Genomic DNA, 12,507 nt, shown 5'->3' with positions numbered 1-12,507 from the left:
TTTTCAAAATCCCAATCTTATTAGTTTTTTAAAATTTGGACTTAGCCTAGGATCTTCCCCCTAGAAATCATGTTCCCCTAGTTTCAGCCAGAGCATCTCACAAACACACTAGGCATAACTTTTTGTGTTTTGAAAGAAACTTAGAATGGTGTGAGATGTATAGGGTACAACCTGGACTTCAGAATGCTTATTTCTGTGCATCATAGTGAGTCTGGGCGTTAAAAACTAACTTTACATTAATCAAGTTAAATAATCCATCCTTAGTCAAATCTAAATGGATTACTAATTTAACTTGAGTAACCAAGTAAAAACTGTTGCCCTCTAGATATTCAGCCAGTAACTAAAGGTTAGACAGTTGGTTAAGGATATTAAAATTTCAAGTTAACTCATGCTTGCACTTTAGGGCTCTGATACCTCACTAAACGAAATTAGTTAATTTGAAATCCATTTAACTTGACTCATGCTTGGACATTAGGTTCTTAATTAATTGCTTCTCCTTTGCCATTAATTTAAAATTCTTTATTACGACTTCCATAGTCATTGTCAAAATTAACTAAGTCAAATTAAAAGATCTTTTTTTCCTCTAACTTAACTAACAATTTTCCAAAATGTTCTATCCAAGCATTTTACAAAAAATCTCAGTTTATTTTTTTGCCTTTAAAAATTACTCGAAAAGCTCTTCGAAATTAATGTCTTTTAAAAAGGCTTTAAAATTTTTAACGAAATATTTTTCAAAGCCTTAAAATAATTTTTAGCTAAATTAGTTACAAAACGTAGTTCTTGCTTAAAAATTCTCAGGCTTTAACTTGTGTATTTCAAAGAACTTACAAGAAATATTGCTTTAAAGTGTTTTAAAATATAACTTTCTAAGCTGAAAATGTAAGTTGTTAAAAGAACTTAGTCCTTTCTTGTTGTTTTTTTTACAATAGTTCTCCATACAAAAGGTTTTTTGATATATGGCAAAGGGGGAGAGTAAGATAAATTCAAATACAAATTACAAATGATTCGAAATTCAAATTAAGGATAAGAGAAAGAGAGCTTTTATTAAGAGGGAGACTTAGAAATTGCCTTAGATATTTAGCTTGCATATGTTCTTACTTGAAGTTTTTATTTAAAAAGCTTGCTTATATTTATTGATACATTCATTTACTTTTGTTTATCTTACTTAACTTTGAATTTAAGTTGCCATAATCAAAAAGGGGGAGATTGTTAGTGCGGGAAGAATCCGACGATCGAACTAGTGTTTTGATAATGACAAAGGATTCAAAGTTAAGGTTATGTTGTGATCTAACAATCTGAATGAGCTTGCAGGAAAGACCTAAGTATACTTAGGCAAAAGTCCTAACTGAGATTAGGCAGGTGGAAAACCCTAGGGGTGGTAACCCTAGGTTATAGGGGGTGGTAACCCTATGCGGAAAGTCTTGGTGGGTCGAGGGCTTTAGGCAAAAGTCCTAGGGGGTGGTAACCCTAGGTGGAAAGTCCTGGTGTCGCGAACCAGGTGGAAGATTGGATGGGTCTGGGAGCGGGCGTCCAGCAGAAAGTCTGGAAGCATCGAGCACTGAGAAAAAGTCCAGTCGATCTAGAGGATCGCACTAGCAATAGGTAACTCTCCTGAGAGGAGAAGGTGAGGACGCGCTCCCCACAGAGAGAACAGTAGGCGTCGGGTCTACCTAGGGTTTCCGGTTGGAAATATGAAGTCAGACCCAGGATAGTCCGAAGACTATCAATATTTTATTTACTATGTCCTTTATATGATAACTTTGTGTTGCAGGGTATGTGTTTGGGACTAACACATTTTGCAGGAACAAAGGAGCAACTTTCACCTCGGATGAACAGTGTCCGAGGCGCCTCCATGGAGCTTGGAGGCGCCTAAGGTGTAAGCCAAAGCCAGCTGTCTAGAAGAGTTGGAGGCACCTTCATGGGGACTGAAGGCGCCTTGGATCACTGCTCGAAGGCACCTTGGAGCGGCATTGAAGGCGCCTTCAGGTGGATAATCAGCAGTGGTCAAAGCCTGATCGACAGCGATCGAAGCGGGATAAAACTTAAGGTCTAAGACGCCTTGGAGCTTGATGGAGGAGCCTTGAATGCCCTTTATAAGGGAGTCTCAACCAGCAGCTCAAAATATCAACTTCCGAGCAATCCTTACGCTACAAGCTACTAACGAGACGATCCCAAAGTGCTGCAACATCATCCCGACAACCCTGAGCTTCAGATTTGATATTCTTGTTGTCGGTACTACTTTTTCTTCATAGTTCAAATTGTAATTAGTTTGTAATAACTTTTCAAGCTTATAGTTGTTGCCCACCGGAAGCGATCAACAATCGCGGGTCTTGGAGTAGGAGTCGCCATAGGCTCCGAACCAAGTAACTCCTCGTGTCTTTGTGTGTGATTGTTATTTTAATTTCTGTTGCGTTTATTACTCAAGTTTTGCGATTCCGAAACGAGTGAAAGCCACGAGCGCTATTCACCCCCTCTAACGCTTCTCGATCCAACACACGTGACCTATCCTCAACAACTAACTCTGGAGAAAATCTGGCCAATCGATTAAATTTAGTATTATATTCTATCACTATGCGGTTGTTCTACCGAAGACTCATAAAATCCTGGCAGCGTGTCATCTGATATGACTGTGGAAAATACCGGCTCTCAAAAGCCTCTCTAAATCTCACCCAGGTAATGTTCTGCTCGCCTATGATTGAGCGTTGCATGTCCCACCAGATATCGGCCTCGTCCCATAAATGGAAAGCACCCAGCTCTACCTTCTCCCACTCGGAGCAAGCCATATAGAAAAAAGTCTGCTCCATTGTCTCTATCTAAGACCGAGCCTTGCTCGGGTCAGACTCTCCATGGAATAGCTTGAATCAGCTTTTCACCGACTCTGCCAAAGCTGGGATCTGAGCTCGTGCAACAATTATATCAATAGGGTGAGTAGAGCTCGCCGTGAGAATTGGTGGAACCACTGGAGTTGGTACTACAAGTGGTACCGCTAGATAGGCCGGGGAAGGTACCCCTGGTGCTGCTGCATAAGTGGGGGTAGGTACCGCTAGTGGCACTGCAGGGTCAATATAGGTAGGAGCAACTGGAGTTACGATAGGTGGTGGTACCAGATAAGGAGCAACTGGTACTACTGGTACGGGTGCCGGGTATGCAGTAGTAGGCACAGGTGGCGGTGGTGTCGGGTATGCAGTAGGCACGATTGGAGGAGGTGTCGGGTACACAGCAGCAGGCACTACTGGTGGAGGGGCCGGATATGCCACAGGTGGTATCGTTGGTGGTACCGTGAATACTGTAGGGTTGGGTCTGATGGGTATAGTCGGGGTAAGTACCTCTAGAGAAGGAACCGTCGGAAACTAAGAGCCTGATGTGCCCGCAGTACCATGAGGAGTCTATCCCTGACCGACAGGCTCAATTCCAGCAGACCTCTCTAGCGACTCTGTTGCCAGGGATTCCAACGCCCTCTTATGTGGTCGTCCAGTGCCACATCTCGACGCGGGAACACATGTAGCCCGCTTCATATTTGTTAAATTATTACACAGGTATTACTATGGGTACCAAAATTATAAAATCAATCATCATACCTATTTACCGTCTAGAGATGTTCCGTCTCTACCAAGTCCCCAAATATTACCTCATCAAAGAATAACTAAGAATTATGAAACATGAAAATTGAGAAAAATCCATATAAATCCGAAAATATACCCAGATTGACTGGTAAAACTTCGCTCTGATACAAAATAAATTGTCATGCCCCGAGGGAGTCCCCACCAGAGGAAATTCTGATAGCATCTCCCTTGTATGGGTGACAATCTGATACTTGACTACATAGCCCACAGGGCCTCACAATCCTTGGTCAACATGGCCGAAACATATACAATAATATAAATAGACAATCCATGCAGTTTATAATATATCAGCCTCCGGCTGACCACAAAACAAATCACAACACGCAGTTTATTATAAAACCTACTCCACTACTCGAGGAAAACACAATCCATAATGAAAAACCATCGCAGTGGAAAACAAGGGTAGTAGACCAAAACTCGATATAACATCCACGACTACAAGATCTACCCATCACATGCATGTAGATCACCAAATAAGGAAACAAAGTCTGAAAGTAGAAAACCATATCTATACGAGGTGGGGGACTAGCGAATGGAACCTCCTGATAGCCTCAACCTGAAATAGAAATAAAGCAACGGGGTGAGTTCAACAACTCAGCGGGTATCAAGCTGACATGCATAGTAAGATATATCTACCAGTAATATGTTGGTGCGGGAAGCATCCGACGATCGAACCTAAGTTTTGATATTGGAAAAGGGTTAAAAGTTAAGGTCATTTGTGGTCTAATGTGTTTGAATGAGCTTGCAGGAAAGTCCTAAGGGTACTTAGGCAAAAGTCTTAGCTACGGTTAGACAGATGGGAAACCCTAGGGGGTGGTAACCCTAGGTCCTACGGGGTGGTAACCCTAGGTCCTAGGGGATGGTAACCCTAGGAGGAAAGTCTTGGCGGGTCGAGGGCTTTGGGCAAATGTCCTAGGGGTGGTAACCCTAGGTGGAAAGTCCTGTGTCGTGAACCAAGTGGAAGACTGGACGGGTCGTGGAGCAGACGTCCAGCAGAAAGTCCTAAAGCCTCGGGTGCTAAGCAAAAGTCCAGTCGATCTGGAGGATCAGTCTGGCAATAGGTATACTCTCCTAAGTGGAGTAGGTGAGGACGTGTTCCCCGGTGAGGGAGCAGTAAGTGTCGGTTCGACCTAGGGTTTTTAGACGAAAATCCGAAGTCAGATCGGGCAGTCTGATGATTGTCAGATATTTATCTTAACCTTATTGCATTATGTCTAACTCTATTTTGCAGGATATATTTTGGACTAACACATCTTGCAGGGAGCAAAAAGGATGTAAAGCCTCGGATGAATAGTACCCGAGGTGCCCTCTATGGAGCTTGGAGGCACCACGGGTGCACTAGCCGAACACCTCCGTGCAGCAGGGCAGAGGGCGCCCTATGGAGCTGAGGGCACCTTGGACACTAAGCAGAGGCCACCCTCAATGGAGCTGAGGCCACCCTGGATGCAGGTGGAGGGTGCCCTCCATGCGGTTGGAGGCGCCCTCGGGCGGATAAGCAGTGAAGAAGTCAGAGCTCATCCACGCTATGGATTCGGTGTGGATTAGGGCACCCTCCAGGGTGTTGGAGGCACCCTCCATGGGCCTTATAAGGTAGTCTGGAGCAACAGCTTGGAAGAACAACGAAAACGCAATTCATCTTCCGTGCACTGCTCAAAGAACCATCCAATAAAGATGTAGCAAGACACCGACGACCTGAAGCTTCAAATTTCCTTTTCTTAAGTTGTTGGTATATTTTATTATTGTACTTAATTGTTGTACTCTATACTGTAACTTTTACGAACTTATAGTGATTGTCCAAAGTAAATGCTCAACGAGCGTGAGCCTTGGAGTAGGAGTCGCCTCAGGCTCCGAACTAAGTAAAAAACTTGGTGTTTGCGTGTTTACAATTATTTTATATATTTTCATTATGTTTTACTCATAATCTTTCAAAACAAAAGTGAAAGCCCTGAGTGCTATTCACCCCCTCTAGTGCTTTCGATCCAATAATTGGTATCAAAGCACTTTGAATTGGTGAAACCACCATTCAAGCAATTTTTCGTGGTAGTTTTCAATTTTTTGGAGTCGATCGGAATCGGTAAAATTATTGTCTTCCGATCTGGTTTTATCGAATCAAGTTTTTCTCTCGAATTTGGTACAACACCACTCGAGTTCACATTTTTATTTCTCTTTATCCTGCACTACTAAATCCAAGGCCTAGTCTTGGAACAAAATTTTTTTTTTGTGTGCGAGATATTTCTTTAAGATGGCTCATCAAAAAGTCTATAGCACAACCCGACCTCCACTCTTCACCGGCGAAGACTTCAACTAAAGGAAGGGTCGAATGGAGTCCTACCTCCAAACCCAGTTTGAAATGTGGATGATCATCAAAATCGACATCTCACTTCCACTCGACGGCTCGAGAAAACCACTTTCGTGCGAGAACTGGGACGCAAGCATAATCAAGAAGATTGAGGCTAGCTCCAAAGCAACCTGCACCCTTCAATGCATCCTAACCAAGGAGGAATTAAACTGAGTCAGTCTGTTCTCAAGCGCGAAAGAGCTATGAGAAAAACTAATCGAGCTGCATGAGGGCACTTCTGATACAAAGGTAAGCGAACGTGATTTGTTTCTGAGTAAATTGTATAACATGAAAATGCAGGAAGGTGAGTCAGCAAGCCAACTTCATGCTCATATACAATACCTCCTCAACGACCTCCATGCCATTGGACAGAAGGTGGAGAACCGCGACATAATCAGGTATGCGTTAAACGCTTTTCCAAGGAATACCTTGTGGGCATCCATGGTAGATGCTTACAAGGTATCAAAGGATCTTTCTTTAATTAAGTTAGAAGAATTTTTTTCTGAACTTGAATTGCATGAACAGACTAATGCACACTCAGCTGAGAAGGGTATTACCTTGATTGCAGGTACAAGCAAAACCCGGGAAGCAAAAACAAAGCATAAAACCGAACCAGAGTCCGAAGAAGAACCAGACTTAGAAGATGACGATGAGGAGATAGCAGATGAACTCATCAACCTAGTACGCAAGCTTTATAGAAAGAAGAAGGGATTCACAAAGAAGGACATTAAGAAGGTGATTTGGTCCAAGACAGTGCATACCAGTCCAAGAGTGAAGTTCGAAGTAACCTGCTATGGTTGCAACCAAAAGGGACACGTAAAAGCCAACTGTCCAAACCAAAAGGAAGCAAAGAAGTAGAGGAAAAAGAAAGCACTGCAAGAAACTTGGGGCGAGTCCTCGTCATAAGATTCTGACGAAGAGCTCGAACAAACGAGCTTCCTTGCACTTACAGCCTGGGAACAAGTCGACAAATCGAAAACCGAGAGCTAGTCAGAAGCTGAGTTCGAGTGAAGCCACGGATCTGTATTCATTTTCGAAGGGCCTAAACCCGCTGTAAGTACTTGTCAAGTAGATAAACTTTATAACCTAGTTAATTATTTAATGCTCAAGTTAGCTAAATCAAATGTCTGGGTCAAATCACTTCAAAAGAAGGTAACAACCCTTAAAGAAGTGACTAACCCTATCTCCTTGACTGATCCCATTCAGACTAGAACCTCAACTCAAGTCCAAAAGCTTGAAGAAGAGAATTCTAACCAGAAAAATCAGGTCAAGGAACTAAAGGACATGTTGGAATGGTTTACTCTAGGATCTAAGAATCTTGACTTGATTATTGGAAAATAGCAAGTCATTTACAACTGGTCCAGAATTGGGTTTAAAGCTAAAAGAAAATACAAGTCTTATTAAACCCTTGTGAATAGAACTAATAGAAAATTAGTCCAAACATGGGTCCCCAAGTCTAACTTGGTTAATCAAGTTAGATTTGGTCAATATTGGAACCCCAAGGATCAAATCCATTACCTCGATACACCCTATCGAGGCTATGATCCAGGGGGAGCCAACAGAAAGACCATTTTTATCAATAGAAAGATTTTCTTGATGCTTGGTTTACTGCTCTTTTAATTATGCATGCTTATATTAGGATGTATACTAAAAGCCTAGCTTTTTGTATGAACATTTATATTTTGAAATGATAATCACTCTGGTCAAATGTTGCATATTAATGCAGTTGTCCATTTAATTTATCTTGTAGATAACATGGTGTGTGGTGCCACACAGAAGATCATGTTATAAGTTTCTTATAAATTATAAATAGTAGCTCACGACTGAGATGAATAGGGACAAACATTAGAACGATTATAGTGTAATTTGGAATTAGTTTGTCTTGACTATATAATTACACTAGTACACTATGTGTGTATTGAGCAAGACCATTTCAGGTTGTTTTTTTTATACTGACTGCATAAAAGAATAAAACCTTTATTATTATGGATGTGCGTACTCTTAATTGCGATAAAATAACAAACACATATACTTAGTATTTATTTCTTTAATTTATCAAAGGGTGAGATTTATTTAGTTAAATCAATAGGCCCGATAAGTTGGGAAATAATATTATTTATATGGTGTGTTGTTGATTACAAAAAGGAAACTGTGTCCTAGTAATCTAGGTTGATGATGTCCCCTTGAGGAGCTCATAAGGATTAACATGTAAACCCTGCAGGTGGACTTAGCCCGACATGATAATAAGGTTAAGTGGTACTACTCTTGGAGCTAGATGTTAATTAAGTGAGTTGTCAGTAACTCATTTAATTAACAGACATACGATATCTTAAACACAGGGAGACTAACACACTCAAGATAAGTAGGAGCCCATATTGAAATATGGGATTGGTGCGGTAGTTCAATAATAACTCTTTAGTGGTATGAGTTGTTATTGATGAACTTGAGTTGGGTGTTCGGGTCGAACACAGGAAGCTCAAGTCTATCAGGAGGCCAAAACCAATTCCTCCTCTCGGTCCCTGTTGTAGCCTCTATAAAGCCTCGCATTCACCCGTTTTGGTTTTTCTTCCTACCCAAGAAAGGGGCCGACCACATCCTTGCTTGGTGCCCAAGCAAGGGGTCGGCCAAGCCTTGCTTCCTACCCAAGAAAGGGGCCGACCAAGCCTTGCTTGGTGCTCAAGCAAGGGGCCGACCAAACCAAAATAAAAGAAAAGAAAAAAAAGGGGAGATTTTTTCTCAACAGAATTAGAGTTTTTTCTAAAAAGAATTACGTTGATTCTTTCTTAAAAATGTTCTAAAAAGAATTATATTAATTCTTTCCTAAGAAATTTTTCTAAAAAGAATTATGTTAATTCTTTCCTAGAGAATTTTCTAAAAAGAATTATGTTGATTCTTTCTTAGAAATTTCTTAAAAAGAATTATACTAATTCTTTCTTAAGAAATTTTTCTAAAAAGAATTATATTAATTCTTTTCTAGAGATTTTTTCTAAACAAAAATCTATTACTTTTTTTCCTTTTTTATGTGGGGCAAAGGGTTATAAAAGGAGAGGAGGTTGTGCCATAAAAATCAACAATTCAATTAAGAAGTGATAAGTTTTTCTCCACAACTAAAAACCCACTCCTTTCCCTTAAGGCTGGCACCCATTTTTTCTTTTCTTTCCTCTAGGGTCGGCACCCCACTTCTTTTCTTCTTCCCTTTTCTTCCCTCTAGGGCCGGCGCCCCATCTTGTCTTAGTGGTCGGAGCTTGGAGGAAAAGAAAACAAAGAGACGAAGCACCTTTGTGGCCGGCGGTTTGGAGGAGAAGAAGGAGGAGGAGGCGTTCCTTTCTTTGCATCTTTTGGTGGTAGGAGGTTTGGAAACAAAAGGGGGTCGGGTGTTTTTGTCTTGGTAGATTGTCGCCCACACAACGTCTAAGAAGAGGAGAGGAATACGACAGAAAATCAAGAGGTCTCTGTCTAAATCTAATTTATACACTAGTTATCTGTTCTGGTACGTTGGTTGACAATTTGTACACTCTAAATCCAATAACTCCCACGACGCAACAAATGGAAATGAATAACACATCTTCTATTTCTAATAAAAGAAAGCAACTTTCGGAAATGAACCAAACATATCTTTGGCATCTAAGGCTTGGTCATATTAGCTTGAGTAGGATTCAAAGGCTAATAGCTGATGGACCTTTGGGTTCATTGGTGGTGGAAAACTTTCCAACCTACGAATCTTGCTTGGAAGGAATAATGACCAAGAGACCTTTTAAGGCCAAGGGGTATAGAGCCAAAGATGTGTTGGAATTGGTTCATTCTGATTTGTGTGGACCTATTACTATCCATGCGAGAGGTGATTTTGAATATTTTGTCTCTTGTATAGACGACTATTCGAGATATGGGTACATTTACTTGATGCGCCGTAAGTCTGAGTGCTTTGATAAGTTCAAAGAGTACAAGGCTGATGTGGAGAAATGTCATGGTAAAAGTATCAAGACACTACGGTCTGATCGTGGTGGCGAGTACCTCTTAGGAGAGTTTATGAATTACTTATCAGAGGTCGGGATTCAATCCTAACTGTCTGTACTTGATACACCCCAACAGAATGGTGTGGCAAAATGAAGGAATAGGACTCTTATGGAAATGGTTAGATCAATGATGATTTATTCAGAATTACCAAATTCGTTTTGCGGATATGCTCTGAAAATGACGGTATACATTCTGAACTTGGTACCTTCTTAGTCAGTACCCTCTACACCCACAGAATTATGGAATGGGTGTAAGCCTAGTTTGAAACACATTCGGATTTGGGGTAGTCTAGCATATGTGCTAAAGGGAGATGCTGATAAGTTGGAATCACGTACAGAAGTTCGCTTGTTTGTGGGTTATCCTAAAGGAACGAAAGGTGGTTTATTTTATAGTCCTAAAGATCAGAAGGTCATTGCTAGTACCAATGCTCAGTTTTTAGAAGAGGACTACGTGATGAACCACAAGCCCATGAGTAAAATTATTCTTGAGGAAATAAGAGAGGCGATATCTAATTTAGTACCAACGGTACAAGATGAGATTCCACAAGAAACTGCAACGCGTGTTATAAATGATGCACAATTACAGGTAGTGCCTCGTCGTAGGGGGGGTTGTTCTGCAATCTGATAGATTCATGTTTTTGGGAGAGTTTTGGGACTTGATCCCTGGTGAACATGAACCTGATCCCTGGACATATGATGAAGGACTCCAAGATAAAGATGCAGTATCTTGGCAAAGTGGAATAAACTCCGAAATAGAATCTATGTATTCTAATCAGGTCTGGGAGCATGTAGAACCACCAAATGGTGTAAAATCCATTAGATGTAAATGGGTCTACAAAAGAAAAAGAGGGATAGATGGGAAGGTGGAAACCTTCAAAGCAAGGCTTGTTGCAAAAGGGTATACTCAAAAAAAGGGAATCGATTGTGAGGAAACCTTTTTGCCGGTAGACATGCTCAAGTTTATCTAGATTCTTTTATCTATTGCTGCTCATATGGATTATGAGGTTTGGAAAATGGATGTCAAGATAACTTTCCTAAATGAAAGTCTTGAAGAAAACATCCATATAAAGCAACCAGAGGGATTCATTGCGAAGGGAAAAGAGCATCTTGTATGCAAGCTCAATCGGTCCATTTATGGACTGAAGCAAGCTTCGAGATCTTGGAACATCCAGTTTGATGAAGTGATCCAATCTTATAGATTCATTCAGTGTCCGGATAAGTCTTGTGTATATAAGAAAATTGATGAAAATGTGGTGGTATTTCTTGTACTATACGTAGATGACATTTTGCTTATTGGCAACAATGTCAAAGTGTTGTCAAACGTAAGGGTATGATTGTCCAAGTAATTCGATATGAAGGACTTGGGAGAATGTGGACATAGTCTTGGGATCAAAGTAATAAGGGATCACAAGAAAAGAATGTTGTGCTTATCCCAAGCTTCATATGTCGCGCCCCCAAAGGAGTCCCTACTGAAAAATTTCGACAGTATCTCCCCCGTACCGGTGACAATCTGAGGAAATACATACATACAAAATACATCAGCCACATACGGTTAGAATATATTTATACAACCACGCAGTTATATAATCATCCCACTCGGCTGGAACAGAAATAAACACAACCATCTAGTTATATAAATATATTAATCAGCCCATACGGCTGTACTAGAAACCAACACAGCGGAAATCACAAACAACGATCACAAAACACAAATCAACTAACTGCTAGCCGGCTCGGCTTGACACAATTATATCAAACCAAATACAAACTACACAAACACAAGAACAAGAAACAAAACCAAAACACAACTATTGTACGATACACCAAAATCATAATATCGTCCTCGAGTGTGATGTGGGACTGGCGGACAGGATCTCCAGGCGACTCCATAAATCCTTTACCTGCTACCTGGCGAAATTACCAATATACGAGGTGGTGAGTATAAAGACTCAGCGAGTAATAGACAGATAGTGCATGAGTATAGTAAAGAACTAAAGATACAAAAAAGTATACAGTCTCGTAGAGGAAATAGCAGATACTACAGTGATAATCTAATAAGTGTCCATACCTGAAGCCATATCCTAGGCTAGTAATAGAAGGTAAGTTGTAGCAAAGACCTGCTACAGTACTGCTCATATCTACATAGGTAACATGTGAGGTATATACCTAATAACCATAGGTAAGCCAGTGTCTAAACACATATCACAGGTATACATATCTCAATCTATGTCAGCAGAACAGCATAAATAAGCAACAACAGCATAAATAAGCAACAACAACATAAGTAAACAACAGTAGCAGTAGGTATAATAATAACAGCATATGCATGGATGGTCACCCCGCCCACCTCTCTGCACCACGACCCCTGTATGTTCAAGAGGTCGGATCGATGACAACTGTACCACCCAAAGGCCGCCACTACTCTCGAGTGACCGGATGGACAAGTGCATAGTAGCTGAATAGCTACATCTGCGATGGGGGTCCCTGCTGCCCGCGACTCCAACAATCACTACCCATGAGTGTGCGAGTGGGG

General features: G+C 41.0%; 1 protein-coding gene across 1 annotated transcript; it reads right to left on the bottom strand.

Moving 5' to 3' along the window:
• Nucleotides 1–2,861: 2,861 nt before the first annotated feature.
• LOC122029097 (36.4 kDa proline-rich protein-like) lies at nt 2,862–3,515 on the bottom strand. The gene is made up of 2 exons (XM_042588051.1): nt 3,398–3,515; nt 2,862–3,286 (listed from the first exon to the last, which is right to left on the bottom strand). Exons 1-2 carry the CDS (start codon nt 3,513–3,515, stop codon nt 2,862–2,864), a joined length of 543 nt encoding a protein of 180 aa, XP_042443985.1.
• Nucleotides 3,516–12,507: the final 8,992 nt, after the last annotated feature.

Source organism: Zingiber officinale, chromosome 10B, assembly GCF_018446385.1.
Source record: "Zingiber officinale cultivar Zhangliang chromosome 10B, Zo_v1.1, whole genome shotgun sequence".
In the NCBI taxonomy this organism is placed as follows: domain Eukaryota; kingdom Viridiplantae; phylum Streptophyta; class Magnoliopsida; order Zingiberales; family Zingiberaceae; genus Zingiber; species Zingiber officinale.
The sequence above is the reverse complement of the archived record's forward strand: the minus strand, read 5'-3'. Positions and strand labels throughout refer to the sequence as shown.

Coding starts and splice junctions, on each gene's coding strand:
- LOC122029097 (XM_042588051.1), bottom strand. CDS start 3,515: ATGAAGCGGGCTACATGTGTTCCCGCGTCGAGATGTGGCACTGGACGA. Junction 3,287..3,397: donor TGCTGGAATTGAGCCTGTCG/GTCAGGGATAGA, acceptor CCAACCCTACAG/TATTCACGGTACCACCAACG.